General features: G+C 43.1%; 1 protein-coding gene across 5 annotated transcripts in view; it reads right to left on the minus strand.

Annotated features, from left to right (window-relative positions):
• Positions 1 to 14531, minus strand: part of ltbp1 (latent transforming growth factor beta binding protein 1) — a 425536-nt gene that overhangs the window by 290569 nt on the left and 120436 nt on the right. For all 5 annotated transcript variants that reach the window (XM_043695510.2, XM_043695509.2, XM_043695511.2 and 2 more), the window contains exons 6-8: positions 11184 to 11399; positions 7494 to 7771; positions 5054 to 5156 (exon numbers count right to left, since the gene is read on the minus strand). In XM_043695510.2, coding sequence (XP_043551445.2) covers positions 5054 to 5156; positions 7494 to 7771; positions 11184 to 11399 — 597 coding nt within the window. The remainder of the gene's footprint in view (positions 1 to 5053; positions 5157 to 7493; positions 7772 to 11183; positions 11400 to 14531) is intronic.

Here is a 14531-nt window from a genome sequence, read left to right on the forward strand (position 1 = left end):
TGCGTATGTCGCTTTGAGGGAACAGTGGCCAATCAATGACTAAAATGCCCTCCTTCATCATGGCAAACTGCAGGGCCACCAAGCTGTATATAAAAAAGACTCTGAGGTACGGTCGAGTGATCTCATAAATGCCATGCCAAGTTTGCTCTTTTTTTTGAAAATGTCGAGTCACATTTCACGGTTTTCTCATGATTCTAAGAGAAACGGTATCACAATTATTGCCCTAAAGTACATTTACTGAATCATTTACATTTGGTAAATTATAACTGTCTCTGTTTAAAGAAAGAGTATCATTTTCAATACTAAGGCCAGCTCAAACCAATTTTTCCAGGCCTGGGTCCTGATAGATCCATATTTGGTAGTTTGTACTGAGTGCACACAAGGAAAACTCTTTCTACTTACTGAAAGACTTGCATTCATGTAGCACCTGTAAATCTAAGCCACTGGACCGTCTCAAAGTGCCTTCCAACCAATGTTGTATGTTCAAGTGTTGTAATGTAGGAAACACAACATTTCGTTTATGTACAACAAGCTCCTTCGAATCATAATACAGAAAATGACCAATAACTCTGTTTTTGGATGCAGATTGAGGGATGAATATTGGTCAGGACACAGGGAATCCCTCCTCCAACTCTTCAATATAATACCATGGCTCACAGGGAGCTGGCATGGAGCAATGATCCCTCAGAACTGCACTGGAGAGTCAGCATTGGTTTCATGTTCAGTCCCTGGATTGGGTGTTGAATCTTGAAGCCTATGACTCAGAGTTCCAAGTGCTACCACTGTAGCCATAGCTGGCTGTCAGCCTAATTAATACGGATTCAGTAATAATTCAGCAGCACTCAGTAAGAAATGTTTGCACAACGTGCTGACGTAAATAGAGTTGGAGGGTTACACAATTCCTACTATCCTACTGGGGCTCCATAGCTATTTCGGACTTAGGTTCAATGAGGTAATGTTGAAAAAACTATATAGATATATACTTGTACACCAACAGTAATTAGAGTACAGATTGCAGTAAATAACTATGGTCTTAAATTTATCCAACCATTATAATTGATTTCTCACAGTGTAGGGGTGGGAAATGTAACTGCTCCTCTTCCTGTCCCTGATGTGTCGTTGCTTCTCTATTCCCTTCCGCCTCTGGCTTTTATTACTCAGCTTCTTTAACTCTTCCAGACTTTTTGCTCTCAGCTATATTCCGTTTACATCTCCGGCTTTTCTCTTTTTGCATGAGAGAAGTGGCATTGTATGACACAGTTGGGGAAAGAGCCCCAATAGTTCTGACAATTTTCCAGATTGCCATAGCTCCTTCGCATCATCTCCCCCAATCGCTCTTCCCTCCACCAATCCCTTCAATCAGGTGTAACCTCTACATTAAAACTGGCAATAGGAGCTCTCCTAACCCCTCAGAGCAGTTACTAACTGTTCTTCTTCATCACGAGTATCAGCTTGATCCTCTATTTTGATCCCTGCCCCTTACTCCATTGATTTTCACGTCAAGAAACAAAATGTAACAGAAAATACGAACAACAGCAGGCCATTCAGCCCTTTGAGCCTGCTCCGCCATTCAATACAATCATGGCTGATTATCCAACTCAATAGCCTGTTCCTGCTTTCTCCCCATTCCCTTTGAGCATTTTAGCCCTAACAACTATATCTCTCTTTCTTGAAAACATTCAACGTTTTGTCCTCAACCGCTATCTGTGGCAGAGAATTCCACAGGCTCACCACTCGCTGTGAAGAACCTTTTCCTCACCTGAGCTCCCCACCTCTTCCTCACCTGAGCTCCCCACCTCGTACTTTGTGGCCCCTGGTTCTGGGGTCCCCAGTCATGTCGAGTGGTGGTGGTGGTGGTGGTGGTGTTTTATAGGTTTCTATGAGATCACTCTTCATTCTTCTCAACTCCAATGAATATAGTTCTAGCTGATCCAGTCTCCCTTCATATGTCTGTCCTGCCATCCCAGGAATCAGTCTTGCAAAACTCTTCATCCTCTGCCCATAACCAGAATTCCCTTTAAACTTCCCTCCATTCTCCCCCATTTCCATTCTCCCTCCCACACCAAGTGATGGTGAAAGGTCAGTTTACTCAGTCTCCATGAGTTTGTCTCCTGTGCTCTCTCTTTCTCTCTCTCTGCCTACCCTTTCTGAAGAAAGGTAGCATTTGCTTTCAAAATTCAACTTTTCTTTAGAAATCAGAACGTGAGATGACACCACCTTACGTTTCCATCTGCCTTCCACACTTGCACTTGCAGTCATTTCTGACTCAACAGGTGGATGGTAGCAGTATTAGCCTTTAATGTCACTAATACACCATTGGCTGAAGAGGTCTTTCTCTCTCTTCCCTCCTCCTTGTCTCTTTCTTTCATTCTGTCTCTCTCTGTCTCTCTTTCTCTCTCACTGTTTCTCTTTCTTTCTGTCTCTGTCTCTCTCTCCCTTGTTGTCTTTCTGTCTCTTTCTCTGACTCTCCCTCCCCCCGCCTCCCTAACTGTCTCCAACTCCCTCTCCCCCTCTGTCTCTCTTCCTCTCTGTCTCTACCCCTGCCTTTTTCTCTCTCTCTTTCTGATACCCCATTCTGCCTGACCCTAGTATCTCTAAACCTAATTTTGAAACACCACAACAGAGAGGGTGGGGTCAAGTCAGATATAAAGATTATAAAATTCAACCCCAGCCTGTCTACCTCTATGTTTAACAAAGATATTCATGCAACAGGCTGAATTAACAAAATATCCAAAGTCCCATGCAATAGAGAAAACAAAAACTTAGCTCGTTGATTTAAAATTTCTGTATTACGGACTGCACTCTAATGAAAAAAGCATTGTCATAATTTCCTTATTCACAATCATAGGATGTGGGCATCGCTAGCTAGCCAGTATTTATTGCCCGTCCCTAGTTGCCCCTTGAGATGGTGGGGGTGAGCTGCCTTCTTGAACTGCTGCTATCCACCTGCTGTGGGTTCACCCAGCATGCCATTAGAGAGGGAATTCCAGGATTTTGACCCAGTGAAGGAACGGCAATATATTTCAAAGGCAGGATGGTGAGAGGGTTGGAGGGAAACTTGCAGATGGTGATTGCAGTGATTATAACAAGGTCAGGTGGATGGACTTCATAGAATATGAGTTCCCTAGTTGGGGCTATTAACCTGGTCCAATCAGGGAGTCCTGGCTGACAGATAACAGGAGGAGTGTCAGGGGTTCTGTACACTCAGAGCTGGCTCTGAAGAAGCTAGGTCAATGTCAAGGATTCTGCACATGTGAATAAAGGGTGACTTGGTGACAGGATCCTGGTCTCTGTGGAGTTATTTCAGTGGTGTTCCCATGTATCTGCTGCCCATGTCCTTCTAGATCGAAATGCTGGTGGATTTAGAAAGTGCTGTCTAAGAAACCTTGAGAAGTTATTGCAGTGAGTCTTGTAGACAGTACACACTGCTGCTGCTGTATAGTAGGAATGGAAGGAGCAAATGTTTACAGTGCTGATCAACCGGGCTGCTTTGTCCTAGGTGATGTCAAGCTTCCTAAGTGGTCTTGGAGCTACACTCATCGAGACAAATGGGGAGTATTCCATCACTCTCCTGGCTTATGTCTTGTAAATGGTGGACAGACTTTGGAGAGTCAGGAGGGGAGTTAGTTACAGTAGATTCTCAGCTTCTGATCTGCTCTTGGAGCCACTGCAAATACCTGGAGAGTCCAGTTCAGCTTCTACTAACATTCTGAAACTGCCAGACATTTCCTGACAAGTCGACCCTTGCTGATGCTGGTTGTTAAATTTTGATAAGTTGAATATACCCAGGGTATTATGCACCGTTTATGCACAATGTTCCAAAATGCATCTGACACTCCCAAAGGATCCGTGACACCACCCCATCCAAACAGGGATCTCAGTTCTCCAAAGGGAAATGGTGGCTTTCCAAAAAAAAGTGCAATGAGAACAGATCTGTTCTTCTCTGGTCTAACCTCCTCATTCCAGATTTCAGGAACTCTAAAATCCATTTGAAGGGAGGTTGGAGGTCATTTCAATGACCCACTACTTTGAGGAGCCAAGTATGAACCATTGCCCTCCTCTGTGAAAATGAGAAGCTCAGGTTTGGGACAAATTATTGCATCCTTGCAATTTGCAAAAGTGTGGCTGCTCCAGATCCTGGTGGAAATCAGGGCAAAAGCCGAAAGGCCTTTTGAGAAAGGTTGGGACCTTCATATAAAAGCTTTGAATGAGGAAATACTGCAGTATGATTTGAAATTAACATATGCTTCACAGCTGAGGAATGTTTGAGGACTCTGGGACTATACTCCTTGGAGTTTAGAAGGATGAGGGGAAAATCTGATTGAAACTTACAGAATACTGAATGACCTAAACAGAGTGGACGTTGGGAAGATGTTTCCATTGGCAGGAGAGATGAGAACCCGAGGACACAGCCTTAGAGTGAAGGGAAGACCCTTTAAAACGGAGATAAAAAGAAACGTCTTTAGCCAGACAGTGACGAATCAGTGGAATTCACTGCCACAGAAGACCGTAGAGGTCAGAGCATTGAGTATATTTAAAACAGAGATCGATAAGTTCTTGATTGTCAAGGGGATCAAGGGTTACTGGGAGAAAACGGGAAAATGGGGTTGAAAAACCTATCAGCCATAATTGAATGGCGGAGCAGACTCGATGGGCCGAATAGCCTATGCTCTAATGGAAAAATTTTTTTTAAAAATTAGTTTAAACGACATTGAAATGTCAGACATTAGAAATTTCAGTTACCGTGGAATTTATAGCAATAAAAAGTCACAGAACTTTGAGCAACGTGTGCCCCTAGTGGCCATACTGAGCAATAACATGCTGCTGCCTTCTCACTATAAAACATTCATTGCCATGTATCACCCAGTGAGAGCCTTTTACCATTGAAAACTATCAAAAAAAAGTGTCGTAACAAACAGTTAACAAAAGGTTTTCATCGCATTAAGTGAATTTTGTACCAAAATAGATCAATATGTACAATCATACACAGGTTTGTGAGCAAAGACACCACTTAAAACATTATTTTTCACTTAAAACAAACAAATATACTTACATGGCTTCTTAGGGCATTTCTGGCATTTGTTGAAACCCCAAGAAGTCCCCACAGTTCCACAGCAATCTTCTTGCTTTGAAAGGCCAGGAAGAGGTTTCCCACACTGCAAATAGCCAAAAACGTTGGAGTTAGTTCTAGATCTCCACAGGCACCAAAGGCAAACAACTCTTAATGTATTTCTATCCCACTTCTCAAACTATTCCTACCTGTCTAAGTCTGCCCAGTCAGCCTCCTGCCCAATACTCAGACTGTGAATTACTTTGGGACAACTGGTTGTAGTAAAGTTTGCTGCTGGGTGAATGTGAATTGTTGCAAGCACTGCAACATGGCTGACGATCATTATTCTCCATTCAGGACGTTGATATTTTCAGTCACCCGTGTCCCGTGGGTAAGCACAAACATGTCACAGCCTTCCCCAGAGGGATAAAAAAATGGGAAGTCAGGGAAGGAGGCAACTTCATTGGCTATTTTTGCATACTTCCTTGTGATTGGCAATACCGCACTCTATACACTAGTGAAAGTCAAGAGGTAGGACTCTGGAGTCCATCACAGCCCAAAGTTTTGGAAGATCCATGATAGCATGAGGCAATATCACACAAATAAAATGTGCGGATGAGAGAAACCTCCACGTTGTGGTTAGGAAAAGGCAGATTTAGAGTGGTGGTGGTTTGTGAGGCGGAGTAGTTGGGGAGCTAGAGTCCACTCTTAGCAATGTAGCATCAGCTAATTTACACTGATGCCAGTCCTTCTGAGTTTCTCCAGCTCTTTCGGTTTTTATGTCAGATCTCCAGCATCTGCAAGACTTTACTTCTACACGCCTTGTGTGTGTGCAGGCTCTACTGTAACTTCCCTTCAAGAGGAAACCAGTCTGCACTGAGAGGATTAACATTGCAAAGTCTAGCCATGATCTGGAGAGTGATTTCAAAGTTAAGAGGTGCAAAGACGGTGCTGACAGCATGCAGTAACACGGTACATAAATTCACACACGCTCTCTTTCTCATACCTCCGTCAGCAGAACGGGGAGAGAAATAAAAAGGAAGACATCATTTCACCACACACGTTAACTGTTCACACTAAAAGTGAAAATATGCAATAATAATTTTTCTCATGCAGGTTGCGTTTTCCCTGGGCGCTTCATAAACAAGTGTAAGGAAAACAAATAACCAGCCAGGAAAGGACAGATTTCGAATGACTGAAAGATTGGCTGATTAGATGGGTTTCAATAACATTTTTAAAAGACAGGTGAGAGTCGGATTAGTGAGCTGGTTTGGAGATTGCATTCCAGAAAACATGAATCACAGCCACCTGCATTTACACCTCGGAAAAAAAATAAAATGCTCCTCAGCAAAAAATGTCACACGAAGAAACCAGTTCTTGACCACAACATAAAGCAAGTACGGTTTCAAAAAGTTTCTTGCTCCTGACCATTTGAGTCAATTAAACAATCAGGTCAAAACATGCAACTAAACTCATCAATGATTTATGTGCATCAACCTGATAAAAATTATTAACGAGTGATCGCAGCAAATGGGGAGTTCGTTGAACAGGTTTGCAGGAGTATGCTCTGTGTAACATTAGGGCTTGAAATATTCACAGCTTTAACCTCTTAACAGAAGGGTCTGTGAGTTAAACAGATAGTAGGAGGGAGGGATAATGTCGACCATTATTTTGTGAAATAAATGTATCAGCTGCCCATTTTCTAATAATGTGTCATCAAATCAACCCCAAGGTATCAATGTGGACTTCAACAGTTTCCTCGTTTCCCCTTCCCCCACCTCACCCTAGTTCCTCAGCACTGTCCCCATGACTTGTCCAGACTTGTCCGACCTGCCTATCTCCTTTTCCACCTATCCACTCCACCCTCTCCTCCCTGACCTATCACCTTCATCCCCTCCCCCACTCACCTACTGTACTCTATGCTACTTTCTCCCCACCCCCATCCTCCTCTAGCTTATCTCCATGCTTCAGGCTCACTGCCTTTATTCCTGATGAAGGGCTTTTGCCCGAAACGTCGATTGCACTGCTCCTTGGATGCTGCCTGAACTGCTGTGCTCTTCCAGCACCACTAATCCAGAATTCAGAAATCTGGAGCATAGTTAGCTTCCATTATTAATGAGCCTAGAGTAAGAATTAAGAAAATAACCCTGTATGAAAGTCTGCATCAGTAACTATTTTCTGCCTCCAGACATCTGTAGCATAGTTAAGCAAATATAATACAGTACAATAATCGGTAAATTTGTCAACAGCATCTAATGAAAGTCATCAGTACTACAGAAGCCTTTATTTATATTAAGATGTTTAGCTATCCGGTACAGAGCAGTAAGGGTTAGATTTTTGTAGCATCTCTCCAGGAGATTTACCATGGAGTAATTCCATTCTGCAATGGCATGTTTGACACAAAGCTTACAAAGAAGTAAGCAATAAGCCTACAGTGCCTCACCTGTGAGCCTGTAGTTTCCTGGAAGCAACGTCCTAACTTGGTTTGTGTTCGGGGAAAATGATGGGTGCGAACTTGCTGCTGGTGTGTGTAGACAGAATTCGGTACGTGAGGTACTGAAGGACTCAGAGCATGATAAGTGATCTGTTGTTGGCTCGACTTGACACCATTGACCTTCTGTCCCAGGGAGGAACTGTCCACTCTGGAGACCTGGTGGATCTGCACATTTGCCTCCGGTGGGTGTTTAACATGGATGTTCACTATGTTTGGAGGGAACTTCACTATATATTTATGAGAGGAAAAACAAAACATGAGGCTGGTGAGCAAGCATTGTGGAAAACATTTTTTTCAAATAACATCATTACCACTATAAAAGTTACTTTCAAGGTAAATATTATATTAAGAACCTAACAGCAAGAGTAGGCCGTTCTGTCCCTCAAGATTCCATGATTCCAGAGTTAGGATGGCTTCACCATCTGAGATTACCCCCCACCTCTCAACTATCACCAATCTGTAAATTAACCTTGACCTGAAACTGGACTGGACTCACCAAATAGGTCAGAATAGGTCAGAGACTAGAAGCCTGCAATGAGTATCTCACCTCCTGACTCCCTAAACCTATCCATCACCTCCAAGGCACAAATTAGGAGTGTGATGGAATACTCCCCACATGTGTGGATGGGTGCAGCTCCAACAACACTCAAGAAGCTTGACACCATACAGGACAAAGCAGACCACTTGATGAACATCACATCCACAACCATTCACCCCCTCAACCACTGATGCTCAGTTGCAACAGTATGTACTATCTACAAGATATACCAAAGAAATTCATTAAGGCTCCATAGAAAGCATCTTCCAAAATCTTGGCCACTTCCACCTAGAAGGACAAGGGCAACAGATATATGGGAACACCACTGCCTGCAAGATCCCCTCCAAAATACTCACCATCTTGATTGGAAATGTATCGGCTGTTCCTTCAGTATCACTGGGTCAAAATCCTAAAACTCCCTTGTAAAGGGTATTGTATGTATACCTATCCTAGATGGATTGCAGCCATTCAAGAAGACAGCTCACCACTACCTTCTCAAGGGCAGCTATGCATAAGAAACAAATGCTGGCCCACCCACTGACACCTATGTCCCATAAATGAATAAAAATCATTTCTTTAAATCATGCCTGATCTTCTACCTCAATGCCACTTTCCTGCACTATCCCCATATCCATTCTGTCATTCGTAATGAAAAATCTATTGGTCTCAGTCTTGAACCTACTGAACTTACACAACCCTGTGGGGAAAACAATTCCAAAGATCCACGCCTCCTCAGAATGGCGAAACTCATTCTCATCTCAGTCCTGATGGGATAATCCTTATTCTGAGACCGGATCCAAGACCTCAACTCCACCTTGAAGCCAAGGGAAAACTCCTATGTCTCTGTCAAAGACTGTTTTGCATAAGAATGCGCACATTAGGGTGATGACTCTATATGCGCAATCCATCCTATAATATTCACAGGAATGTTGCATCACTGATGTTAGTTAATGCAGCACAGGCCAACAATCAGATCTGTAACCTTCTGGGAATCTATATAATTTATACTCCCCTGCTCCTTGCTCATCTACACTTTGCCATCAGAAAAGCAATACTGTTTTTTGATTTGTAGATCACTATCTCAAGGCACCCACCACTGTCTCGATTTTACCTTCAGGAAAATGATTAACAGCTACTGTCAGTGTGATTGCCAACATCACAACATGAGCAGAGAAATTTGAAATGCAAATATGGTGACCAAACTTACAAAATTAAAATAATTAATGAGAAACAAAACACAATGAGTAAAAGAATTTGCAAGATTTATTCCACTGACGTTTTTCTTCTGGTTTTTATTAGCAGCACTGTTTGTTCCTTAATTAATTAGAATTTGCTGGCAAGTTAATGCATTAAGTATTGTTATTATTTGAAATGCTGGAGAGTCTCATGAGATATGTCACAACATTGTGCAACACACACTGGGGCATGCTCTGATTATGTCTGCCTTCTGGAAGCATTAATCAGCAAATACAGAGCTTAGTTAAGAAACATTTGCAAAACTGAAACAAAACCAAAATTGCTGGGAACGTGCAGCAGATTTTCCAGCCTCTGAAAAGAGATATTAATTGCCTGGCAGATCTTTAACAGAATTACACAGTCCTTACCACACAGAAAGAGGTCATTAGGCCCAGCTGGTTTGCGGTGGTATTTATGTCCCACACAAGCCTTCTCTCACATCTATTCTTATCAATATATCCATCTCGTCCTCTCTCTCTCTCTCGGTTTATCTAGCTTGTCTTGAAATACATTTATGCTACTTGCCCTAACTACTCATGAGGTGGCAGGTTCCACATTCTAACCACTTACTGGTGAAAGAAATTTATCCCAGATTCCCAGCTGGATTCCTACACATTCCTTACGCCTGGATATCCTGAACCATCATTCACCTGGATGGACTTTTCAGTGTTCTGCTCCTGTCTAGAGTAATAGCCAACTGATGTCCACCTACCAATGATCACCACCCACCCTACCTGAACCTCTCACTTGCAACAGGTTCTCACTGAGCTCCACACGCAAGAGGATTTCAATCTGAAACACTCTTCTAGTCTCCTCTCTTTTCAGATGCAGGCAGACTTTGCATGTAAAGAACTCTCTGTTCTCAAAGTAAAAAATGTGTGGGTGCATTCAGTAGCTGACCATCAAATACCAGCAATACCTTCCGAGATCCATAATCCTATTTCGCAATCTCAGCTTTCCTCCAGTTCTTGTCTCCTGAACATCTCCAATTCCCATGTTGCCCCAACAGTGGCTGTTTCCTTCTCTAAACCTTTCCTCCTGTAAAGCATTTCTTCAATCCTATCTCTTTGACCAATCATTTCTGAAGTCTCTCTTCGTGACTCTGTGTCAAATCCTGTTCTGTAAAACTCCTGTGAAGACCCTCGGGATATTTTATTACTTGTGAATACAAGTTGCTGTTGCAGAGGTTAAAATAAAGAGTTGGTTGAGTCCGTACTTCACTGAAGCAACACTAAGGTGCCATGATGCAGGCAATTTGCACCTTTCTGAATGAAAGCAAAATACTGCAGACGCTGAAAATCTAAAACAAACATAGAGTAGGCTGGAAAAACTCAGCAGGTCTGGCAGCATCCATGGACAGAGAAGCAGAGGTAACGTTTTGAGTCTGGTATGACTCTTCACTGTCCTTGTCAGCCGACTGATTTAATTTGTTTGAACTTATTATTGACAAGCTCTTTAAACGACATAAAATGCAAAGAGCTAAAGGTTTAGACATTACCAAGCAAGAATGTCCAAGGAAAAGCGACTTCTATTTTATGTAATTTACTTAAAAATCAGTAACTGGAATATAAAATCTCTGAATTATAATGTACTGAAGAGAAAACATGCAACTCAGCCCACTGAGTCATTCCCAAAAGAGTTCTGAAAAACAGCCATACTGGACTCAAAATGTTACCTCAGTTTCTGTCCTCCACAGATTCTGCCAGATCACGATCAGCAAGGTTTTGGCCATTATTAAACAGAAAAGAATTGTCTAAAAGAGTTCTCTACTTTTGCTGTAACATTGCTGAGTTGCTGGCAGACCGAAGGAGAAAAATAAACGTACATAACTTGAGAGAGAGTTTGAAAGACAAATTGAGCCTTACTCTGTAGGCCGGGCTTCCCACCGTGAGACAGAGGCAGTGTGTGTGTCGAATGAACTACCGGCGAGGTCGGAGCTTTGCCAGGCTGCTGGTGATGCTGCTGGCCATTGGAAGGCTGCACCGGGATATGGCAGAGCTTGCCGGTAAAATGAGGAGAGCACTGGCATTTGTTCCTGGAAGTGCACTGTCCTCCGTTCATGCAAGGCAAGTGGCAGACCACTGGAAAAATAAACCCAACATTAGTGGAATGCACCAAACAACAATGTTTTCTTTCAGTGGTATGACCTTCAGGACCCCACTTGTAAATAGTTACGGACCAAGAAAAAAATCACTGCAACAAATTGCTTTTCTATAGCATCTTTGAAGTGTGACAAGGAGTTCCCCAGGAACTATGCCAGACCAGATTTGACACAGATAAGGCAATATGACCAGGGGCCAAAAGCATGGTCAACATTTTAAAGTTTTAAGAAGCAACGTAAAAGGGAAAAGAGAAAAAGTAATGGTTAAGATTTTCAATATTTGGTGCCTAGACTAAAGGAACAGACACCAGTGAAGGCAAGGGGTAAATCAGGGAGGTGCAAGAGACCGGAACTATATTTTTGATTTGTTCATGGGGGTTGCTGGCTGGATTGGTGTCTCTTGTGCATCCTTAATCGCCTTTGAGAATGTGGGGGTCAGCTGCCTTCTTGAACTGCTGCAGTTTTTGGGATTTAGGGGTACCCACAGTACTGTCTGGGAGTGGGTTCCAGCAAATTAACCCAGAGACAGTGAAGGAACAGCAACATCTTTCTAAATTAGGCCAGCAACTGGCTTAGAGGGAGACTTGCAGGTTGTGGTGTTCCTGTGTATCAGCTACCTTTGCCCTTCTAGATGGTAGTAATCATGGATTTGGAAGATTTATGTCTGGGACATTCGACCTCGGACCATCGGGTGACCATCCTCCAAGGTGGACTTCGGGACAGGCAGCAGCGAAAAGTGGCCGAGCAGAGGCTGATAGCTAAGTTCGGTACCCATAGGGAGGGCCTCAACTAGAACCTTGGGTTCATGTCACATTACAGGTGACCACCATTGCACTACACACACACACACACACGACGCGCACACAGACACCCACACACACCCTTACAGAGACACACATTCCCACACTCACACATGCACCCCCTCACAGACTTAAGACACTCTGCACTCACTACACACACACACACATATGGTTTCTCACACTCACAACCCCCAATCCAGACAGACACACACACAGACAAAGACCCACATGCGCATATATACTTTTGGGGTGAGTTTGTACTTGCAGGGTTACATTGTACTTTGCTCAAAAACTGCATGAATTCATGTAAAACTCCGTTATCTCACTTTTTAGATTAGAATCAATCTAAACATCATGGCATAGACAGAGAACACAGGGGGCTAACACCTTCAACATATTGTCTAGCTATCACCATTGTTAACAGCTAACCTGAGAGTGCAACTTTTTTAAAAAAGGCTTTGTGATTTACACATGAAAGAAGTGAAACTATCATGGTATTCTAACAGACGAAAGGCTTAACAGACAATCAATTTTTCAATGTATAATTTCAGTTACACCACACTGTAAATTTTTACTATAAATTCTGTATGTTAGGATTGAGCTGTCCACTACCACTTGATGAAGGAGCGATGCTCCGAAAACTAGTGTGCTTCCAATTAAACCTGTTGGAATATAACCTGGTGTGTGTACATCTGACTCAAGCAATGACGTTGCATGACTAGAAACCAAATGTAGTAGTGGAGTGATAACAGGATGAAGTTGAGGGGTGCAGTAAAATGAAAGATTTATAATAGTAGTCTACCTCCATCCAAGGCCCTAAAGGAGCCTTCCACATCCATCAAAGTTTTACCTGCACATCCACTAATATCATTTATTGTATCCGTTGCTCCCGACGTGGTCTCCGCAACATTGAGGAGACTGGACACCTCCTAGCAGAGCGCTTTAGGGAACATCTCTTGGACACCCGCACCAATCAACCACACCGCCCTGTGGCCCAACATTTCAACACCCCCTCCCACTCTGCCGAGGACATGGAGGTCCTGGGCCTCCTTCACCGCTGCTCCCTCACCACCAGACGCCTGGAGGAAGAATGCCTCATCTTCCGCCTGAGAACACTTCAACCCCAGGGCATCAATGTGGACTTCAACAGTTTCCTCATTTCCCCTTCCCCCACCTCACACTCGTTCCAAACTTCCAGCTCAGCACTGTCCCCATGACTTGTCCTACCTGCCTATCTTCTTTTCCACTTATCCACTCCAACCTCCCCCCACCCCCGACCTATCACCTTCATCTCCTCCCCCACTCACCAATTGTACTCTATACTACTTTCTCCCCACCCCCACCCTCCTCTCACTTATCTCTCCACCCTTCAGGCTCTCTGCCTGTATTCCAGATGAAGGCCTTTTGCCCGAAACGTCGATTTTACTGCTCCTCGGATGCTGCCTGAACTGCTGTGCTTTTCCAGCACCACTCTAATCTAGACTCTGATTTTTAACTATGTCTGGGGAACGCAGAGTAAAGCAGAAGATGTGATGATACACAATCCCTTCTCCTTTGATGGTGAATGGGGTACAGTTGTGTCAAAATCTAATGCAAGATAATAAGCCTTAGAGACTGGGCAACAGTCCAGAAGAAAACAGGTACATAAATACTCCTGTTAGGTATGGAATGTTCCTCTTTATAAATCAAAAGTACTAAGTAAAACACTTGAGCAATAGTGAACATATATTTTAACTCTGCTATGCATGACTGTATTCTCCTCATTATAGTTGAATAATTGAGAAGAGTGCGGTTTGGTGAAGAATTGAGCTCATGGGGATTCAGCATAAAAAATTCCACAAAGAAAAATGCACTCAGAATGCAGAACCTTCCAGAATCATAATTAAAAAGTCACACAACAACAGGTTATAGCCCAACAGGTTTATTTGGAAGCACTAGCTTTCGGAGCACACTCCTTACTTGTACAACCACCCGATGAAGGAATAGCACTCCTAAAGCTAGTGCTTCCAAATAAATTTGTTGGACTATAACCTGGTGTTGTGTGATTTTTAACTTTGCCCATCCCAGTCCAACACTGGCACCTCCAAGTCATTCCAGAATCATGTACTATTTGGCCTCTCCTTGATTCCATCCAAAAGCCTATCAGAAGGTTCTGCAACATTTTCTCCATCTGCACAAAAGTACTACTTTAAAAGCTTTCCACCTTTGTGTGGAGCAACGCCAGTCTGTACTGTCAATGGCACGGCTCCTCATTGTCCCTGTGGTTAAGGAAGCACTGCATTCCTTCATGTGTTTGGTCACCTTGAAGTATG

The sequence above is a fragment of the Chiloscyllium plagiosum genome, unplaced genomic scaffold (assembly GCF_037043375.1).
Source record: "Chiloscyllium plagiosum isolate Xiang-an unplaced genomic scaffold, Cpla_swu_hap1 HiC_scaffold_10, whole genome shotgun sequence".
In the NCBI taxonomy this organism is placed as follows: domain Eukaryota; kingdom Metazoa; phylum Chordata; class Chondrichthyes; order Orectolobiformes; family Hemiscylliidae; genus Chiloscyllium; species Chiloscyllium plagiosum.